We start from the raw sequence: 22,938 nt of genomic DNA, 5'->3' as shown, positions 1-22,938 counted from the left end.
AACCTTGTTCTTAAATGGAAGAAGCTTCTTGGATGAGAAACGAAATGTTTTCAAGGAAAAAAACCAAGACAGTCCAGTTGCCTTTTGGAAAAGCACATTTGGGACAACCTTGAGCTTCCCTGAGCACACATATTGCTTGGATTTTAGCTCCTCTGCACTTTTCTTCCTGTTTTTAATGCTCCTTTAATATATGTTGAATACATGAAAATGTATGCAGATTTCATGTGGAAAGCAGTTACTCACTTGTTCCAAGTCTCAAGGATTGTCAAACCGATAAAATCTGCATTGAGACCTAGTAATTATTTCCTTTCAGACCTGCCTCATGGTGTCACATGCAATTGTGTTGCAGGCTGAGCTTACTTTTCAATGTGCATTTAGTCATTTGTGCCCACTAATGCCCTTGCAGATAGCACTTAGATTTATATACCGCTTCATGGTACTTTACAGCCCTCTCTAAGCACTTTACAGAGTCAGCATATTGCCCCCAACAATCTGGCTTCTCATTTTACCAACCTCAAAAGGATGGAAGGCTAAGTCAACCTTGATCCAGTCAGGATCAAACTCCTGGCATGTCGACAGAGTTAGCCTGCAGTACTGCATTCTAACCACTGCGCCACCACGGCTTAGTGTGCTATTCCTTCAGTAGCCTTTCTGGTTCTTTCCCATCTAATAAGAACAGGTGTCATTACCCCATCTAATACAGGGAATTTAAATCAGGAATTCAAGAGGGCTTGAATTTATTTGTTTTCTAAGCTATGACATGAAACTGAACCAGAGGCGTCATTTTCTTTTTGATGGAATTTGGGTCCAATTATCTAGTCCAGCAGCGAGAGCTTTTTGTTTAGAGGGAGAAAGTGGGATTCGGAATTCTTTGTCTTATGTATTCTTTACCATTTCCCGAGTTGCAGACAGAATTAGTAGCAATGTTATCCACATTTTTGCTTTGCTTATACATATGGGTAGCAAGAAATAGCTACCTTCTTCAAGCCACCAGTAGTGGCTTGCCCATCCTGCTGCTAGGAGGTCTACTAAGGAAATCAACAAGGAGGGAACGGTGGGATGTGTTTATTAGAATCACAGAGCATGTTCAGTAAATGCGCAGGGCTGATACAGCAGTGAGGGGATGATCTTGGGCGAGAGGCACAGCACATGCTTAGTGGCATCACATTGGTGTCTCTTTCCTGCTTTCCCAAGGAGGGCTGGGGTGGATCTCTCATTTCTGCAAAGAAGAAAATAGACAGGATGATCACACAGCAAAAGCCAGGAGAATTTTCCTTTGCGCAGAGTGGCCTGACTAGGCAGAAGCAGACACAAGCATAGGCATACGCAGATAGAATCAACTCAGATCAGAATTTTGGGAGGCTATGACTGGGTGCCATGAATCCTCTCATATTGATAGATAGTGCACATTTCTCACTAGAGATTGTTGTGCAGCAAGCACATTGTAACTTTATGACAAATACACTTTTTTTCCCCTAAAGAAATTTACCAACGTAATTTTGTTTTGCTCAAGGCACAACTGTCTGTCCTATTGCCTTCTGGGTGTATTGACTTACCGAGATCAGAGTGTTGATGCTCACTTCAAAGGGAAAGCAAGCTTCTTGATAATGTGAGGAAAAAAGAAACAGTAGTTTGATCCCCATAGGTACTAATGAAATGGTAACTATATTTGGCCAGCTCTTGAAGCCAGGGAACCAGGGTTGACAAGAAAAGTTTTCGAAAATAGGTTTTCTGCTCTACTGGACAAACAGGAAACAGTCATGAATCTTAATGCATGAATGTGAGGATGGTGCCAGGAGGAAAGATTAGTTGGGCACCGGAGGATTTTTTTTTTAGGTCAAGCCAAACCTGTACAAAAAAAAGACTGTTTGCATTTGAACTAAAATGCAGATTCCTGATGTGTAACATTACAGAGGTAGAGAACAACTTTGAAATGATTCTGGAGAGAAACCGATCCATAGACTGTCCAAAAATTTCACAATGGGATACGTTGTGATCAAAGTCCTGCTCCTTTTTACACATGTACTACTGGTATCTTTTTACACACGTACAAAATGCACATGTGTAAACATGATAGCTCCATGGATGAAATTGCTGTTTCTTGTGCTATTATTGTCTTGAAAAATATATTAAGTTTCTGTCATGTTTGCTAAATGATGGTGGGGAAAGGAGAAAGTGTTTCCATTCCTTTTTTGCTGCAAAGGTGTGTGTTCGTTCTTGTTATCAAGATACCTTATATATTTTCCATTACATGAGCCATCCTGAGAATTTTGCAGAATTAGGGAACACATTAAAAAAAGCAGAAGAGATACCGCTGTACTTATGATTTCCTTTGCCTGTTTTCCAGACTTAGTAAGAAAAGTCTTCTGAGAACAGGGTGTGTGACCTAGCCCATTTGAGTGATTTATCAACTCTGCTTTTTTACTGTCTGGGCAGGTTTTAATAGCCACCCTGCACCCCTGTTCACATCTATTTCTAAAGAGACTCACCTTGGTGGCTCCGGAGCCTGATAGGCTGTTGGTGTTACTATTCTGAAAACCAGGAAGGTAGTTGAAACTGACCCTTTGATCGTCCATTCGTCGGCTCTGTGTATGAGCCAGCATTTCCATGAAATTGTCCATCTCGGGAGGTGGGCTTGGGCTGTCCTCTGCAGGCCCAAGAAATAGAAGTAGCTATTAATGGAGGGCACATTGAAGGACAGCAAGAGCAGCATTATTTTTTTCATTTTTTTAGATGTCACTATTCTGCAGTATGTCAAACATTGCCTTTTGTCCATTTAGCATCTTTGCTTCTTAACATCTGATGGATGTGAGAATTCCTAGCTAATTTTGGCTCATTTCAAAACCACAATGCAGGGTTAAATGAAGATTACCAGGAAAATAATCATCATGTCTCAGAAGAAGACAATGGTAACCTACTTCTGGATTAAGGATCTGAGGGAGACAGGGGGTTCAAAAAATGTGAAAAATAATACATAAAAAATGAAAGGTTTAGCAAGCAAGCAAACAAATAAAACACCTCACATGGACATATCCATATAGTCCAGTGGTTCTCAACCTGTGGGTCGGGACCCCATTTGGGGTCGAACGAACATTTCACGGGGGTCACCAAACAATGCAGTCCGCCATTTTTTCCCCCCTTTTCCTTAGCTGTGCTACTCCCTTTTATTCTATTGGCTTTTGAAAGCCTATAGAATAGACTCTCTTGAATAGAGTCTAATTCTATTGGCTTTCAAAAGCCAATAGGAATTGTCCAGGCTGCTCTGCCCTGCTGAGCCCGCCAAAAGTCTCATTCTGCAAACGGTGCTGCACCAGTTGAGTAGTCCTCGACTTATGACTGGTTGGGGGTCACGGCATTAAAAAGGTTGAGAACCACTGATATAGTCACTGAAAGCCAATGAATCTTTATTTATCAGATGAAATGCCCAGGCAATGTTGGAAATGGTTTCCCTTGACAAACAGGGCAGTGGTTAGAGGATCTCAATTGCACTCAAGAAAAGGGTTCAGAATAAATGGACTATCAGAATGTTGATCTGGAGTGGAAGAAGACTCTCATAATACTTTACCTAAGTTTTGTGAAAATTTAGCCTACAAGAAAACATTCCTATCCCAAAATGTCTGTTTTGTAAATACTGAAAGTAGGCCCACCAGAAGATGTGGACCTCACTTTAGCAGTAGACAGGAAACAAAGTTTTGCTTGGTCTTGGGAAGATGCAGTCACTGCACTAGTAACTCCTGGATTTACTAAACCTTATTTAACTTAGAGCAGGGATCCCCAACCCCTGGTCCATGAACCGGTACCGGGCCACAGCATGCCAGCAACCGGGCCGCACAAACAAGCAAAGCCCCATCCATGGGATGCAGGCAGCACACAAAACCACACACTCTCCGGTCCGTGGAAAAACCTTTCTGAACTGGTCCCTGGTGCCCAAAAGGTTGGGAACCTCTGGCTTAGAGAACTCACTCTTTTCGGGATCTGAGCCACTCTTGCTATGTACAATTTGAATGTTACAGCGTTGCTCATCCATACGTCCTCCCTGCACATGAGTCAGCAGATTGAAGAAGCCTTCTTGTTCCGGTGAGCCTGACTGTAACAGAAAAATAAGAATTATTATCAGTTGGTTCCAACTTTACCTATCTTAATTTCACAAAAATCTTTCCATTGGGCAGTCTTTGTCATCAACCTCTGGAGCAAAGCTACATAGCTTTCTAACGTTGCTCACTTGAAGGATTTAGCTAGGAATACAGAATCATACATTTACTGACTTAACCTTTTGATATGATATTGAATTACAAAGGCCATTAATGAGAGTTTTGTGACCATCTGTGTATTCTTCCTTTGCCTTTTCAAACTTAATGAATCAGGAATGACGATGACTTCTAAAATACTAAAATACTATGCCATCTAGGATAGATATCTGGATGGAAAGATCACTACCATTTATTCAGAAGGAATCTGGTAGCACCTTTTCTGTCTTAACTTTTACTAAAAGGTATGAGTTTTTGTGAGCTTTGGACTTTGCATATATGCACACTACTGTAGTGCATTTGGCTATTCAATGCACATGCTATAGACCACTGGCCTCATAAATGTGACTAGATCACAACTCTCAATAACCTGATCAGCGGGGCTAATGGTGAGCAGAACTTTTAGCACAGCATACAGCAACGTCAAGACCAGTGTTTCCCAAACTTGACAATTTTAAGGCATGAGGACTTCAACTCCCAGAATTCCACAGCCAGCAACGCTGGCTGTGGAATTCTGGGTGTTGAAGTCCACATGCCTTAAAATTGTCAAGTTTGGGAAACACTGGTCTAGATGGCTGCAAGCTCTCTACTGCTGGCAGAAACCCTTGCCATACCTTTGCAAGTGTGGCAAATCTCATGATTCCTATGATACAAATTAAGGTTGCTTGTCTGCAAAAGGTGAGAAACTGTCTCGCTCTTCTACTTCATTATGTTCCTTATGTTAATAATATATCAAGTACCGTAAACCTTTGACTGAATAACCCTCCATTCAGCAGACTTTGGATGCAATGGACAAACTTTCCATCAGAATACTTTCCTGAGTAACCATCGGGTCAAATACATCCGAAAGAGTTGAAATTTGTATTAGTTTTTGTTACATCATTTGTATAAATTATGCAGATGGTATAGGTCAGGGGTGTCAAACTTGCAACATCACGTAACGTGTCATGACGTATCGCGACTTTTTTTTCATTGCCGGCAATGGGGTGGGCGCAGTTTTGGCATGATGCATCCAGCCTAGCAGTTTGACACCCCTGGTATAGGTTATTGCAAGTGCATATTTTACATCATTTCCTTAATAACTTCATTACTGAAATTATGCAGATTGCATAGATGACATACTTTCTGATTCTACTGACATTTGGAAGTAAAACACAAGCCCTTCCCCCACATGGTCCTTATATGGAGGTTTTACCCAAAAGTAGATTATAGATGATGACTCATCTCTTAATCATATCCTTTTTCAAAATGTAGCATCAGAAAAAAGGCTCACAGCTCTTTACAAAACACAGCATTGGGGAAAATTGAGTTCACTTTTAAAACCTTAGATTCAAAGAAGCAAAAAAAAAAAAAGCGAAGTATGTTTTCATTTGCTCATTAAGTGAGCTTTAAGCTTTATGTTCGTTGTTCAATGTCTGGAAGGAAATGCCGAAGCAAAATAAACTGGGATCAACTTAATGCTATTATCATCCTCTGGACAATAACTAAAGCAGATGGAGCGTGATCTATGAAAGAAGGGGTCTTTTATATAAGGCATTGAGCTGCCAGTGGGAGGAGGACGAGGTTAGAATGAATGAATGATCTTCTGAAAAACGGCAAAAGATCCTACTTGACTGCCCTTTTGACTTAAAATAGCTGGAGAGCAAATGGGAGACACACATGGCAGGAAACTTTGTCAGAACCAAAGTATAACAAACATGTCTGAAAATACTGGAGCAGGGAAGTAGATACACTGCCTTTAGAACAGAAATATAGAATACTTTTTTGGGAATCAATAATGTTTCTATAATATTTGTTTTCAAAATGGTACATAATTGGCCATTGGTAAAGTTGTATGCTTTACTAATAAATAATAGGCTTGAGGTGGCTTGTTAGCCTCTGTTTATACTGTAAATCCAGAAGAAAGATTAATTTGGGATCCAGATTATGTGAATTTAACAACTGTATCTAGGTAAGAAGAAATATTAATTCTTAATTTGAAAAGTTTGAATGATGGTGTACCTACTTACCTCCTCATTGCACAACTGCAACCATGAATTATTTCCAAATACTATTAAATACCAATCAATATTGATGATTATTTGTTATTTAGTTGATTTAGGTTAGAAAACTCTCCCATCCTTTAGTGTCTGACTGAAGGTTCTTAACTTCTTACTGCAAAAGATGCAGATTTTTGAAAAACAATGGTCAATTATCCTTTACCATAAGTGTTTCTTATCCGTCCTCATATCTTACCCAAATATATGAGGAAGGCTATGCATCAACTCTGGCGGAATCCCAAATGCACAATCAAATCTGCCTTATTGGAAAAAATCCACAAGATGTTAGAATCAAAGCAAACCTATATATGAATTCTCATGTATTTTAGCCATTCAAAATAACACAAGACATCTCTCCATAAAAACAGGTGTCTTTCTCCCCACACACCCTATGTTAGAATCTGGATCTCACTTGCAGGGGATGGGGTAGGGGCAAATCTACATGTTTGGACATATCAGAATTTAATCAGAATTATATAATCAGAATTTAATTTTTGATCAAGTGAGCTGAAGCACAAGTGAGATAGTAACCCTTTAATGGCTTCAACAAATTATGTTATGTTCTAAGCGTTTAGAAACAAGGTGTAGCTGCTGCACTTTGATTTAGGTTTTTTCACAACTAAAAAGACCATATAGGTAGTCCTTGACTTACAACAACAACTGGGGCCTGAATTTCTGTTGCAAAACAAGCGGCTGTTCAGTGAGTTGCACCCAATTTTATGACCTTTTTTGGCATGGTTGTTAAATGAATCATTGCACTTAAGTGAATTGCATGGTTGTTAAGTGAATCTGACTTCCCTTGTTGACTTCTTGTTGGAAGCTGGCTAAGAAGATCACAAGGGCAATCATGTAACCCTGGAATGCTGCAACTGTTATGTATACCTGCTGTTTGCCAAGCTCCCAACATTTGATCATGTGATCTTAGGGATGTAGCAATGGTTACAATTGTGAGGACAAGTTGTAAGTCATTTTTTTTCAGGTCTGTTGTAACTTCAATAAGTTACTAAACAAATGGTTGTAAGTCAAAGACACAGCCTACAAGTGAATTCCAATGATGGAGGTGAACAAATGAATAAGGATCCTTTTTGCCTACATGTCAGTCAAATGGCCTGGACTTTCTCTTTTGGACTATGAACTTTGGGATGTCCATCGATTCATTTGAATAAGGAAGAAGAAGTAGGAAAAGTCATCCTTCTTGCTCCTGCATCTGCATGTACCTATTTTGCACGTTTACAGAATTTCAGGAGAGTTCCCTGTCATAATAAACAACATATTTTTTTGCTGTAAACAAGTGATGCCAGAGCTGTGCTTGGAGACAAAGGTCAATGTGATAAGTAATTTGTCAAGATGACTGATTTCTATGAAGAAATTAATTATAGATAGAAGAAATTAAAATTGAGTCTACTGGTTTTGAGTAATTTAATAAAATAACATCAACATTTATTTTTACCCTTTGACTAGCCCCTACAGAAAAGAGGTTTAAAATGATTCCCAGCCTTTTTTTGTTTAGGGATTATGGAGTGTATTAGCCAAACCTAAGTGAGCTGGCATAGTTCACGGTCACTTACCATTTATCTTAATAGCCTATCCATGTTTCATCTGCCAAAGGCTTTCTCTGAGAACTTAAGCTTTTACAGGAAGTTAGATTACATATTTATAGATCGATGGGGTTTGTTTTTTATATTTTTAAATTTTCCATTTAACCATGAAAAATTATGTGGCTGAGGTCAGAAGGTCACTTACCTCTTCCAAATGGAGAGAGGAGAGGGAGAGAGGAGAGTGGAGAGGGTGGGTAGTTTTAAATTTCTGGGCACTTATATCTCGGAGGACCTCTCATGGACTATGAATGTTAACATGCTTGTGAAGAAGGCACAGAAGAGGCTGTACTTCCTGAGAATGCTCAGGAAGTTAAATCTATCTCAGCATCTACTTCTGTCCTACTATCACAGCACCATTGAGAGTGTCCTGACATACGGCATTCTTGCACGGTATGGGAGCAGCTCTGTAGCGGACAAAAAAGCTCTACAGAGAATTATTAAAACTGCCTAGAATATTATCGGACTCCAGCTACCAGCCCTGGACAACATCTTCGAATCTTGCTGTTTGAGGAAGTTGCATAACATTCTCAGAGACTCTTCCCATCCTGCTTACAATCTCTTTGGACTGTTGCCTTCTGGCAGAAGATATAGAACATTTAAAACTCGGACCACACGGTTTCTGAATAGTTTTTATCCCAGAGCTATAATTGCACTTAACAATAAACTAAAGGGCCACCATCAGTGAACTGTTGGACAGTATTACTTGGTCTGTTGGGTGGATGTTTGGGCGGTTTTAGGGTTGGGGAATTATGGTGGGTGGGAGTGTGTTTGGGGATTATGTGTGTGGGACCTGGTCTTTAGGTGTCACATAATTTTCATTGTATGTGTATACTGTGTATACACATACAATGACAATAAAGTTTATTATTATTATAAAGTTTATTATTAAATGATAAGCCCTGTGTTTGTTCTTTGGAATTATAAGGGACAATTTAGAGATTCATGGACGCTACTGCCTGATCTCAGTGATAAAACTTCCTGTAACTAAAACAGCTGCTGAAAGTATGGATTAAAATAATGGATAGTAACTATGAATTACAAAATGTGTTACCAAGTACAACTTGTTTCATAGTTCAGATAAATACATATTATCAGTTACATTGGAGTGATTTCCAGATAATTTTTCAATAGACATTTTGAAACTGATTAGAGAGTTCTAATTCAGCCTTAGGCACAAAGCCAGCTGAGTGATCTTGGGCCAATCATTTTCTTTCAGCCCAAGGAAACAGGCAAAGGCAAACCATTTCTGACAAACCTTGCCAAAAGAGCTGCAGAGACGTGTCCAGGCAGTCTCCAAGAATGGAATAGGACTAAACGAAAGAAAAGTGTCTCTCTCTGTGTGTGTGTATGGGGGGGGGGGAAATGGGGATTGAAACAGAACTTTCCAAAAAGACAACAGGAAGGAGAAGATGCCCCCCCTTTTTTAAAAAAAAATACTCTACTGTTTCAAAGAGCAAATGCTTTGAAACTGGGCACATTTTCAGAAATAAAATAGTCTTAGTATTGTTTTAAAGAAACAAGAAACACGGGACTACAACTCAAGAGCTGCTAGTTGCTCTAAATCATGGGTGTCAAACTCGTTGCATCACGTGACGTGATGTATCGTGATTTTTTTCGCATTGCTGGAGCTGAGGTGGGCACGGCCTCCACATGATGCAACCTGCCTATGGCCTGGCAGTTTGACACCCCTGCTCTAAATACTTCACCTTTTCAGCACTTGCTATTTCTGTCGCCCAGCAAGAAAGTCTAGACAAGAAGTACACTGTCAGCCTCACAAGCAGACCAGACAGGACACACAAGATTAGCCAATTCTACTTTATTGTAAGGCTACATTAACAGAAACTTGCAAGTCTGAAAATACAAATCTCCTGCTGTCTCTTTTTACTACCTGATAAGTTTAGTTTGTTTCTCTGCCCGTTATTCAGCTAAGGGCTCCTCCCCGTCTTTTATCTGATTGTTCCCTAGATAGCACCTCTTCCCCTCTACTCTCAATTTCATTCCCCATACCCAGAACTATTAGCTCTGACTTTGTTGAACATTGCAAGTCTGAAAGTACATCACTACACTTTTTGCCTTTATCATCCAAGAAACTAGGAAGGGTTCCTTCTGAGATGTTTGCTGCATTATCATTCCTTCTGTGGGGTCATTTGTTTCGTATCTGACTTTTGTCCCACTCGTGTCTCTTCCTCCTGTCTTCCAAATCATTCCCATACACCATTACATTTCCTAAAGTTAAGAGCTATATGCCTCACATTTGCATAAAAAAACATAATATGAAATGCTTGGCATGGGTCTTTGGGCTACAAGTGTGTCTCGGAAAGAAAGTATCATTGCTCAACTTCACATATAGTTAATCCTGTCCCAGGAACTATAAAAACTAGTCCAGAATATTGAGGTAGAACTCTAAAAATTGCTGAAAGAAAGTGAATGAATGAGTTCCCGTATTCCCTTATATACAATACCTTCTATTTTTGATTTCCAGCTAAGGGGAAATTGTAAAGCACCGAGTAGCTGTGTATCTGCAAGAATAAGGACATAGCTGCCCAAGATGAAAAAGTTACAAAATGAACGAAGAGAAACAAGCAAAAGCAAAAGAGAACAATTTTAGGGATTTGTGGGGCAGATAGTTGAAGTGCGTTCTTTCCCTTGAGAAGTCAATAAGGAAGGTGCTGGAATATATTTTCTGCCCTTTGAGTATCTTGCAGTCATAATGTAGGCATAATGGACCTGAACAGCGTAGGTTGATCTCCTTACTCAGCACTGCCTGAAATGCTCCAGAAGGGAGGTGAGACCATAAAGGAAGACATTGCTAGAATTGTTTTCACACTGAGAGCAAATTCAGGAGTTCCAAAGTACATCTTGGAGACTTTACAAAATAATTTGCTGAAGTAGAATGGCAAACAATATTCCCTTTTCCCCCCTAAATCAAGTGACCTGAGGCAGACTAGTTATTATGGTCCCCGGAAAGAAAATTGCATAGGTTTTTTTGCCTGATAGTATAAATAGAGTAAACAGGTAAACCAGATCTGCTTTCCATCAATATTCCCATAGAAAATCCAGAGATCCAGATCTGTTCATCATTGAACACAGATTCCTAGGTGTGCTAGGTGCTTCCAGGGAAGAAATGGCAGACTGAAGGCAGTTTTGCTTTTTGTGGAGATGATGATTGCAGCAGAACAAGGAGCCAGCGAACAGCCTAGCACAGTGATGGCGAACCTTTTAGAGACCGAGTGCCCAAACTTCAACCCAAAACCCACTTATTTATTGCCAGGTGCCAGGTGGGCATGGCCTACTGGATGGGCATGGCTGTGGTTATGGCAGATTGGGTGGGTGTGGCCAAGGTAGGCATGATCACCTCAATGTTGCTCATGGGGAGGGACACCTGTGGGGGCCGGGCAGGGTTGGGGGAGATCCAGGGGGTCTTTGGCAGGTGGGGCGGTGGGCAGGAGGCTCGTCCTGCGGGATGAGGTGAGGAAAGGTGAGGCAGGGTGGGGGTGCCATTGTCACAGGGCAAGGTGAGGCAGGGATCGGGGCGGCTGCTGCCTGACACCATCAGCCCCTGCACACAGAGGCTAAGGAGCACATGGGTGCTGGGATGCATCCAGCCATGTGGGACCTCGTCCAGTTAGTGGGTGGCTTGTTGAAGAGGGACAGTTGCCATCTCCGGGGCATGGCACGCGTGCCCACAGAGAGGGCTCTGAGTTCTGCTTCTGGCACGCGTGCCATAGGTTCGCCACTACTGGCCTAGCACCTCAAAATTCCTCTCCGATTGGGTTCATCCACCTGCGTTCCATATACAGTAGAGGCTCCCTGCAAGAAACAGGGGTCTCCAGCAAGCTTTAGAATTCTGGGAGCTGAGGGAAAGACAGCCTTACACAAGTATGGTTTGGATACTGGGTTCACTCATTTCTTCTCTTATTGCTTTAGGAAATCGCTTGCTAACTGCTTTTTGTGTATTAAGAACTTTCAGAATGACAGGTTTCATCATACCAGGTAATTTTCCTTCAATCCTTAGCAAAAGAAGTTTCATATAAACTTTTTTTTTTTAAAAAAAATCTAAAATAAACAGCAAAAGGGTGATTAGAACATTGATTTTGGAAAGTTCTCAATGCGGTCAGATGGATTGGTAATAAGATTTTGAAACTAATTATAAGAATCCTTCCCATGAGTTGTTTAAAATCCTATTAAAAATATATGAAGATTTTGAATTTAACTGTAAGAAATCTTCCTATGGGAAAATTTTGTAGATTAGAGAAAAACATGATTAAAGGAGACTTTAAAAGCTGGACACTAGCAGTAACTAGAATGAACTAAAGATGATAATTAAAGAAGAGACTCACTAATACAGAATGAGAAAAGTAATTCAATTTTGGAAGAATTTGAGGATATTTCCGAACAATGCATTCAGAAATTTCTCTTTAGATGGTCTGCTACCATAAAAATGGGCTTAAAAGAGGAGATAAAAGAGAATATAACTCAGAATCATGTTTTAGATTTGAATTTTAAAATGACAAATTATGATATGGAAAAAGATGTTACATTGGATTTACAAATAAAACTGGCTGATATCTTAATAACTAAAAGAACATACAAATAATAAATCAGAAGAGTGACTTGGATAACTTTCTTATCCTGGATTTACAAAAGAGTTGTGCTACACTGTTGAAGGAGTTCTGAAGGGGGAGGACTGAAAAATTATCAGCTTTTGGGATACTGTTGGGATGCAGGTAATAAGCTCCAAGATTTTTAAAAACAAAAAGAAGGAATATAAAATTGGTTCATTTGATCAAGGTTAAAATATATATGTTTTTTTTTTTTAGCAGCATTAATGGGTTTTTCTTGACTAGGACTGAATGATGAGGCTTTAAACATTTGTTTATAGATGTAAGATATGGGAAGAAGAGATGCTTTATTGAAATGTTAGAAAAGACGACAAATTACTGGAATTGTTTATATTTGCCTTGATAGAGGGGAAAGTAATTTCTTTATATTAAAAAATAAGAAACAAGAAAATAAACCCGGCTGCTGTGACTCAATTTCCAGCCAACTGTACCTGGATGACTGAGAATCTTCATTGACATATTGCCACATATTTTGGGGAGGAAACCCTGAGATTGGTGCCGGAGGGGTTGGTACATTCCAATGATTCCCTGCCTAACTAACTTGCTTTGACTGAGGAAGCTGCTTGGATGAACCACAAAACATCTTAAACCAACAAGAAAATAAGCCATGATTCAATTTCCAGACAAGTCTACCTGGTTGACTGAAGAATTTGCATCTATTTCTTTATGTAGTTTTTTTCTTTATATTTTTTCCCCTTTCTTCGTTTCTCTGCACTTTTTAATTTTCTTTTTTATCTTCTTCTTACTTTGCATTAATTTTCTATCTTTGTATTTTTAAACTTTAATAAAAATTATTATAGGAAGTGTGTTAAGTGCAGATCAAGATATAGCTAGACTCTGATCACTTTATTCTCTTTCCACAATGTTGATATTTTATTCTCAGTAAAAAAAAAAAAGTGCCATCTGCTCTTAAGAAACAGCTCAGTTAAGGTTACTGTACTCTTTGTTGAGCAAAAACCTTAGCTTGCTTCTAGGAGATATTACTGAGAAGATATTAAACATATTGCTGATTTGTTCAGTGTTCTGAAGGATTATAGGCAATTAATGTAGATGATTCAGAGTCATATATAGTGGAACAGCATGCTTTGCTTCAAGAGGTAGAGTTAATTGATCGGTTGGCTGAGCAAATGTAAAAGTGATTTGCTTATATGTTCACCAGATCTTCCTCCCTAGCATTGTTTAAAACTGGTCACCTGTCCTAAATCAACACTTACCCAGCATTACAGTTGGGAAAGACACCTTAGCTTAGAGCCTGAACTGAATATGGTTGTGAGCTCCACTCACATTAGATGTCCGATGAATATTTATTGCAGAAAAACTGTTGTTCCTAAGGAACTGAAGAGGGCAAAAGGAGTGAAACAACCAAGCTTTGGGCAGTTAAAGTTTCTTCTGTTCCTTTCCTGTCAAGATTTGACCTCAATTACTGTAAATGTTGAACATATAGGAAACTGGAAAAGTCCCAGATCACCCAATTAATGTAGATTTCTCTACAACCAAGTACACACACGGAGGGATGTGCCCATGGCTCTGTCCTAGGCCCCGCGTCTTTCAACATTTTCATCAATGATTTGGATGGTGGTACTGGGAAAACTCTTATGAAATTTGCAAATACCACAATATTGGAAGGAGTAGACAATGCCTTAGAAGAAAGAGAAAAGTGTCAAAAAGATATAAACAGTCATGAACAATGAACTGAAATGAACAGAATGGAACTGAACAAGGACAAAGTATGATGTTCTGCAACTGAGGAGGAAAAGTGCAAAACACAAATGTGTACAGTATGGGAAAGAGCTGATTTATGGGTAGGCTGGAGAGACATTGCTTGGAATTGGGGGGAAAAGGTAGTCATTTCCCCTTGTCTTCTGTGATCCTTCTTGAAAAATTGCTCTCCAGCAGGGCAGTTAAAAGTTTTTGGAACCAATGAAAGCTTTTAGGCAATCCAGTTGGAATAGGAAGGGATCTGTGAGGGATGCATGTATATATTCTATAAGCAGCCTTCTGCTGGGAAAGCAACATTTGGATTCCTGCACTGAAAAGGCCTAAAATAGCTCCTTCCAGTTCTGTGATTTTGTGTATGAATGTTTGGTAGCCTTATTATGAAAATTTCCCTGGGAAAAAAATATGACACATTTAGAAATAATTATTCTAAATTAAAATAGAGATACTAGGCACTTTCCAAATTTCCCTGAAAAGAAATATGGCACATTTAGAAATATTTATTTTAAATCAAAATGGAGATACTATGCATTTTCCAACTGTGGGGAGCATAGGAAACAGACAACTGGGTTGTCTGTTTTCCTCTCCAAATGCTGCCTGTTGATGGCAACTTTGAGCCTCTTCTTCCTTGAAATTTCAATCAAGATTGTGATTGGATAGCAGACTCTACTGGAAGAGACATAACCACCCTCATTAACTGCAGAAATTACATTCTGGTATTTTTCAGCTATGCCTCCTTCACAGTTACTTCCTGGATTTGTTTTCACACTTTTAATTTAAAATGCGGTAACTGAAAAGATGGTCTCAGAGAAAAGCCTAGAGTATGTAGGTGTCAATCAGTATTCCCAGAAGAAATCTATCTGCATGGATGACATAAACAGATCATTAGCTCTGGAAGATTAAGTTAGTGGTGATGTAGTCACACGTATTGAAAGAGGACCATGAAAACCAGTATTCTATTTGCAGGGAATTCTGATGAACAGGATGGGAATTCTGGAGGCAACTGGGACTGCAGAGTAGGGAGAAGAAGGGCAGAACAAGCAGCAATTGAGAATCATCTCAACTGGAGATATCCAGGGCTTCCAGACCGAGACTCATGATGTGTCTTTCCCCCCCCCCAAAGATTTCAATCCGAATCCTGCTCTTTTGAATTCTGCTCATGGCACTTGTTCTCCCTCAAAGCCCAACCCTAACACTGACCAGCCTCTGGTCCCAGAGCAATGGGAGAACTGGACAGACTCAAATCCTTGAGCAAGCGTCAACCTTACCCTGCTTGATGAATCGGATGCTGGTGTGGTTGCTGCCTCTGGAGCAGGATCTGACATTGAGTCCGGTTCCTTTTTGTCCTCCTCTTCAGGTTTGGCTTCTACTGTTGTCATTGTGAGGAACCCTTCTTGCAAATTACTGTTCAAAATGGGCTCCTTCCTTACCAATGAAGCTCCTTTGCTCTGGCGTTGATTGTGTGGGATGTCTCAGCACATGGACTTTGCCTGCCCTCTGGCTGCCCTGATCCTGCTTTAGTGATTTATACGGAGTGGCAGCACTAAGCCCCCTCCTTGGCTCAAGGCCACACCCCCAGAACGATCCCACTCTCTGCACAGGGATCAAAATTCATATTTAATAAACACAGGCATCCAATCTGTCCATCAGGTCCCAATAATCTGCATAAAGATTATCCTGAATAATTGTAATATTCTTTATTAGGGACTGTGGATCTATGTGCAGGAGGATGCATATCTCTGTGCATAGTTGCGTCATATTACAAAAGGAGTACTCTTGATTTGTAACACTTCCAAATCTTATTTTGTCTTGGTCTTGTCCTGATCCTAAGAGAGTCTGAAGGCATTCCTTGGTGGGAGATCCAATACCTTTGGTTCCCAAGTGGGAAAATTCCATTGCTCTGCTTTTGGGGGTTTGTTTGTTTGGCTAGCAGCTGTTAAGATCTGGCCCTCAAGCTGACTTACAATCTTTGGCTGTACCGCCAGGTACCAAGTCTTATGATTCCATAATAAAGGGCTATGTTTGTAAAGCAAAGATAAAATTGCCAACTTCCCTAAAGTGTAAAAAGTCACTGCCAACTTTTGTTTTGATATTTGGCCTGGTATGTTAACAAATCTATGGCACAATCATAGCAGGAAGAAAGTAATTGGCCTGGATTAGTTGGGTGGCAATCAAACGGACTCCTGTTCTCACTTGGTAATTGCTTATCAGCAATCTGAACACGAACAGGTCACTTCCTTCTTCCCATGCTTACCCACCTTCTCTTTCTCCTGCGCATCTCTATTATATATTAATTAAATTAAATTAAATTAATTAAATTAAATTTAAATTTTTCACTGAAAATACAGTAGGCCAGCAACACTTATGTTGCTGTCAGATTTAAACCCAGAGCATCTTCTGAAACACAAACTTCCTTGTCTTAGCCAGTAGAACCATTTGATACTTCCTGCCTTTCCTTAGTGGTGCTGGGTGGGTGGGATATGGGGATAAATAAATCTAGAGGAGGAAATTTGTAGAATCAGCCATGTACTTTGTCATGTATTTGCAGACCAAAAACCAGCATCAGGGGGGAAAAAACCAGCAAAGCAGATGAACTACATGCCCATTGGGTAAAATAACTAAATGTTGATTTTAAATTGTCTTCCATGATCTTTAGATGTTTGTGACTATGAAAATTAGGGAAGATCTATAGCAGCTTTTCCCAATCTGGTGTCCTCTAGATATGTTCTAGTCCAGGCTGAGGAACAATGGTCTATGGTGGGAAAACAAAGACAAGGACAGAGGAATAGAACAGAGGAGACTAGAGTTTTCTGCTGCTGTTGTGTGAAGAAGTACTGGTGAATGTCAAAAGTCAATTTGCTTAGCTGGTTGGCTCTGGAGGTCAGCAAGTGGCAATTAACCTTGAGGGCAGGGAGATGCCAGAAGATTAATACAGCTTTGCAAGCTCGGGAATGGGACCTTTTACTGCCTCTAAATTAAAGTGGAGACATATTGCAACATAGGCAACATGCCCAGTCAATCTTGGCATCAGAGCCCAGGGCAGGTTTCCATAACTGGGATAGGGAGCGGGGTGTGTGTATTAACCCTAATGGCAAACCTATTCAGGGAGAGCGATCAGGATTAGGTTCCACTGAGGTACCACAGACAGATTTAGAGGATGGAAAGCCCAGAAACATCTGGGGAGGTGCACCATTACTTACAGAGAACAATCCCTTGGGGGTCCTGGTGCCGGCATAGCGGATGCTGCTGTCATAGTCTCCAAGAAAGGAACTGGGAAGAGCCTGGTAAGGGCGGCCAGGCATGGAGAGGGCCCTGAATGAATATAGGAACAACTTCCGTGGACACTTTGCATTTCCAAAGCTGCTTTTCTTCTTCATCACCTAGGGAAAGGAAAGCCATTGTGGAGGGGTGGTTAGAGCACTGCAGCCTGAGTGAGGAGACTCTGCCAGGAAGACTCAGGCTCAAGTCCCTGCCCAGCTAGAACTCTCACGGGATAATTTTGAACCAAATCTGCCTTGAAGGCAAAATTGGAGGTAGTGTTCTGGCAGAGAAATGCAAAGGGCAAAGAAAGAAAAGAAGAAATTGAGGGAGGGAGGAAAGAAGGAGGGAGGGAGGGAGGGAGGGAGGGAGGGAGGAAAGGGAAGGGAAAGAAGGAAGGGGAATCAAAATGTCAGCTGTGAAAATAGAATTGATGAGGGTTGATACCTGCTTACCTTGCCTCTCCCCTTGACAACCTATCTACCTCCTGCTTTTTCTCCAGTTAGAAAGACCTCTCCCTCTTCCAAATTGTCACTGCCATCTTATGATTCTGCCATTGTGACCACTAGTGATAAAGAATGGGCTTTGAAATACAGCTCTTGCTTTCTGCTCCCTGGTAAAGCACCTGCAGCAGTTGGTAGCCAAATCTCAGTCTATAATCCAAGTGGAGTGACTCTGGAGTGCTTCTTCTGTGAAAAGCTTTCTACCAGATCAGATGTGGCCTCACCTGATGGCAGATGATCTGACTCTGAAGTGACTGCCTCAAAACAAAACATGGTTGAGACAGATCAGGATTAAGAGCACTGCTCAGACCTGCCACACTTCTTTCTAATGCCAATCTCCTTGTCCTGGATATTGTTTCAGGGGATGAGCCCAACGCACCTGACAAGTCTGGTTCATCCCTGGGAAACTGCAACACGTAAATCTTCCTCTCTGAGGCCAACTGGTTCCTTGTGCACCATGTGCAACGTGCTCAACCCTTTCCTCCCTTTCAGTATCTGCCACGGATGGCGGATAAGTCATTGCGCCAACCGAAAGGACCTATGAAATTTGGCCCTTCTCCTTAAGCCAAGCACAGAAGTTCCCACTCCAAGCTCCCAGTCAACCTGATCTGCTCCCTTACCTGAGATGCTCCTGACATCCACTTCCTGTAGAGGAGCTTTCTTCTGAAACTCCTGCTTTCTGGTCCTTTGTATGTGCTCTGACTCCTTTCTTTTACACTAGCAGGAAACCAGGGCCCCTTGGAGTTCTGTGGGCCTTGGGGCCTTGTTAGCACAAGCTAGTTTGGGCCTTTCCCAACACAAGTTTCTATGACTCCTGACTTCCTTGGGGAGAGGCGGTAAGAAAGAGAGACAATTGCAATTAGATTGTACTATGAAAAGTAGCACCTGATCTAAGTTTAAATGCTCAGTCACTTTTGCTTCTTTGGGGTGGGTGGGTGAAGGAGCATTAGAAGTAAGCTGTGAAGGATCTAAAATCTCCCAATTGTTATCCTCTGCAATAAAGAAAAAGACAGTAGAAAAAGACTGGCTTTGCCTTGAGGGGAGCAAAGTGTGAGTGCATTGCAACATTGGAGGGCAGACTTGGTTTGGCATTAGAGGAGTTAATCCGAAGGGGTTGTGAAAAAGTGTGAGAAGAGAGAATGGAAGCCCAAAAGTGGAACCAAATTAGCAAATGTTCAGATATTTGCTTTTTTTTTAAAAAAATGTACCTACCACTATTAGCATAAATTCAACAGTGTTCTAGTGCTCATGTTCTGCTTGCTTGCAATGTCTTATATTTTGTACAGGTTTGCCCGATTGTGTCCGTAACCACCTTGCAGAATGACACAACAGAGGGAGGCATCTTCACAAGAGATTTCAACATGGGAGTCAGATGGGTCCACGGATGCCTGACTGCTTACCCCATCCTTGTTGGCTTCCTCGGAACAGGAACGGCGACCCTGTGATCTCAATACTCTTCTTGATGTGTGTGTGAGATGATCCCAACAGATTGTCCTTCCTTCTCTTGGCAACATGTAAGACTTGGGCCTTTCGCTGGTTTCTTACTGATAATGAAAACCTTGACTAAATGGACAGAGTTGCTTTCCTGCAAGGTTCCTTCACCCAGGAGCAATGCCCAGGCATACAGAAGCCCACTTTAGAAAAGCAAAGCAAATGGACAGTTGCCCTTAAAAGTGATTCTGAGGAAAATGGGGACTGCTTTTTCTGTCTTGGAATGCTGTAATTATAGGGGCAGAAAGGCTTTAGGGCAGTGGTGGCCTATGGCACGGGTGCCAGAGGCGGCACTCAGAGCCCTCTGTGGGAACGCGCGTCGTCGCCCCAGTTCTAGGCCGTGTACAAAAAAAAAAGGTTCAATCAATCAGTCAATTTCAATTTCTTGCGGGAAAAAAAAGATCTTGCAATTGATTGAACTTTTTAGTCCCACCCAATCTGCTGTTACCACCACAGCCACGCCCACCCAATGGGCCACACCCACCCGGCACCCGATGATGCATAAGTGGATTTTGGGTTGCAGTTTGGGCACTCGGTCTCTAAAAGGTTCGCCATCACTGCTTTAGGGCAACTGCCACACTTGTAGGTGTTAACACTCTGTTCCATTTGAGCATTCAGCTCAAGAATCAGTTTTGTGATAGCCCCTTTTGTAAGTTCTATGTTAAAGTGCAAATTTTGGGTGCCAGGGAATGTCTTGCAAACAGTTTGCATGTATGTTAAAGGGGACTTCAGGACAAACAGTGCTTAATACTACCCATACACTTGCAGCATTTCACCTTTTCCTATTGAATAGATTTTCTGTGAGAATTTAGTTCTTCCACAGAGGCATCCTTCCTGTTCCAAGTACAGCAGAGTAGCCTAAAAACTCTAGGGCTAAACGCTCTAATTCAGGTAATTCCCAGCAATTCAACTCACATCTTCCACAAAGTATCTACAACTTTGCAGGGATGTGCAATGCCTCAGGTTAGTTCCACAGCTGACCATTTTACTGCAGTGCGACCCCAACATTTTGATTCATTTAACAATTGAATAAAATAAATAGCAGCAGTTTTGTTCTTCTGAGAGAAGCAAGAGGTCCAATTGTTGAAGCGGCCCTAAATGATGAGATCCATTCAATGTTCTTCAGACATTTGGCTTGAATCAAATGGTGTCCAGTTAGGGAAACACACAGAGGGTAGAACTATCAATGGTTGGTTACCAGTCACAATTGTCACGTATTGCTCTGATATCTGAGGGAATAGGCATGCAATGCTAGTTGCTGGGCTTGTGATTGGGAGGTCTCAAGGGAACTGGTTGGTCACAACAGAGAGCAGGAGACTGAACTACACAGCTCTATGGTCTGATGTTAGAGTTGCTCTTATGATTAAAAATATCCATTTTTAGTGAGCAATGCTAAGATGGTTTTATCCAAGGTATTTTCAGTAAGTGCCTACCCCTGGCCTAGAGGTTTAATGATTATTTCAAATGAATGTGTGCATAAGTGCCTAATTATATGCAAAATTTTTATAGATTTTTTTTCCAGGACATCAGGAGTGGGAACAGACATGTTCCTTGCTCTCTGTGCAGTCAGTATTTATTCAGTGGTCACCCCCAATCTACTTCGTTCCTTTATATTCTATGTAGATGCAGAAATCAGGTGTACGTCTTAGAAACAGGACCAACCTATGGAAATCCTATTTACCAATGAATGTTACCATCTGGCTATTCTTGGCTGCAGCTTCTCATCAAGTTTGCTGCAATGTAATAGACAACCTCAGTATGTTGCGGTCAAGCTCTGGGAAATCCAGTTTCCAGAATTCCCATGACGGCTGGGCCTTATGGGAACTGAAGTCTAAAACCAGCAGAGGAAAATAGATTGGGGAAGCATGTTGCTATGAAACTAACTCAGTTGCCTGCGTTATAGGTCTGTCTTACAGATAAACTCTTTTGCATTGACCATTTCTGTAGGTACATACTTACTAAAACAAAATAAGTATGTTTAGATTATTTTATTATTTTTATGTTTGGCCTTCAGAAACCGTATGCCCTGAATGCAACAGAAGGAATATCTCATTCATTCAGACACATAGGCCAAGGGTAGTACACTGAGTAAAATCTGGGAAAGAGGTTAAAAACTAATTTCCTCCCATTTAACAGACTCAGCATGCAATCCTTTTAAAGTAGCTTAGTTCCCTTTCTGTAACAATAGAAACTCTTAACATTCACAACTGAAGACTATAAAGTATTTTGATAATATTTGTCAAAAAATACCCTGCCTGTAAGTGCTGTGTTCAACTGACATTTTCTGCCCCCTTCTCGTTTAAGCCACTGCAATATTAATTTAAAATGGGGTGATCAAGCAGGGCTTAGATCACCTGCTATAGCCTACTTAAAGGTAGTTAAACAAGTGGTATACCCATTACACTGCTTCCTGCATAAAAAAGAAAGAAGTGTTATTACTCATTGGATCTCAACTTTTCTTCAGCACCAGCAGGCTTAGAAGTGGGGTTGCTGGATCTTGTCCAGTAATTAGGAAATGAGGTTTAAAAGCTCAATTCATCCCATAAACAGATGGGATAAGGGTTGCTTGCTAAATTTACAATGGCACTAGGAGCTAATTGCATAACTCACAAAGGTCTTCCAGCTACTCTATGCTTGCATCTGTGGGAGATTTCAAGAAGCACAGCCAGGGCTACAGAGCCTCACTACTACTATAAGACAGTGAAATTCACCTGTGTTTTTCTGCCAGTTTTTCATTTGGAAGAGAATTTCTTTTAGAAATGTTTTCAAAAGAGAGGCGTAATTTGGAAAAGGATTTAAAGGAAGTATTTCTGTACTTATTTAGGGACAAAACGAGAAGGATATTGTGCCAATGTTTCTTGGTGCTAGAATCTTCCCTGTAGCTGTCTGGTCTTGGTTAATCATATAGATTTCCTCCTACTGAACTTTCCCACAGCGATATTAAAACCACTAGCAAAGGGAGTCCGGCTCTTGAAAATGTGTTTGACTCTTTTCTTTGCAAAATGTCAGAGAAATTGCCCACTATCAAGACATTTGAAACTGTGTGCTCAGCTCTACTGTCTAAGTTTTCCCCTGCAGCAGAGGATGAAATGACAAGAGAAAATGGAGCCAAATTAAGATGAAAAAGGCATTGCTCCAAAAACATACTGCAAAATATGCGTGTGATTGATTAGTGAAGCGCTTTTTCAACAAATGACTCCTATTTCCCCCAGAACAAAGCCTGGGGGGATTGGACTACCACTACCACCAGCCCAAACTATCCTACTGATAATCAGGTTATGAAAATATTTATCTCTCCTGCCCTAGAGCAAAGTTTATCGAATTGCATCATATGGAACCTAAATGGGGTTCTTTGAGAGACTAAGAACCAAAAGAAAAGAGGAAAAAAGTTCACTTTAAATGCAACCATTCTCCATCACTAGAATTTTTCCTCTTGCTCAGGGGTTCTTAGAACTTTCTTTTAA

General features: G+C 40.8%; 1 protein-coding gene across 3 annotated transcripts; it reads right to left on the bottom strand.

Annotated features, from left to right (window-relative positions):
• Positions 1–1,050: 1,050 nt before the first annotated feature.
• Positions 1,051–18,717, bottom strand: PCP2 (Purkinje cell protein 2). Of its 3 annotated transcripts, XR_005558662.1 has the most exons (6): positions 18,604–18,717; positions 17,423–17,602; positions 6,257–6,401; positions 3,964–4,087; positions 2,490–2,647; positions 1,051–1,219 (listed from the first exon to the last, which is right to left on the bottom strand). XR_005558662.1 is itself a non-coding variant. In XM_039359555.1 (5 exons), exons 1-5 carry the CDS (start codon positions 18,619–18,621, stop codon positions 1,214–1,216), a joined length of 486 nt encoding a protein of 161 aa, XP_039215489.1. In that variant the 5' UTR covers positions 18,622–18,711; the 3' UTR covers positions 1,051–1,213. The 3 variants fall into 3 exon arrangements, 2 of the variants coding, with proteins under 2 accessions (XP_039215489.1, XP_039215490.1); XM_039359555.1 differs by lacking the exon at positions 6,257–6,401 and having other exon boundaries at positions 18,604–18,711; XM_039359556.1 differs by lacking the exons at positions 6,257–6,401; positions 17,423–17,602; positions 18,604–18,717 and adding an exon at positions 15,491–16,661.
• Between the last annotated feature and the right edge of the window lie 4,221 nt (positions 18,718–22,938).

This window comes from Crotalus tigris, unplaced genomic scaffold (assembly GCF_016545835.1).
Source record: "Crotalus tigris isolate CLP2741 ecotype Arizona unplaced genomic scaffold, ASM1654583v1 scf7180000019078.1875890, whole genome shotgun sequence".
NCBI classification, from domain to species: Eukaryota; Metazoa; Chordata; class Lepidosauria; order Squamata; family Viperidae; genus Crotalus; species Crotalus tigris.
Note: the sequence above shows the minus strand (reverse complement) of the source record. Positions and strands in the feature narration are given on the sequence as shown.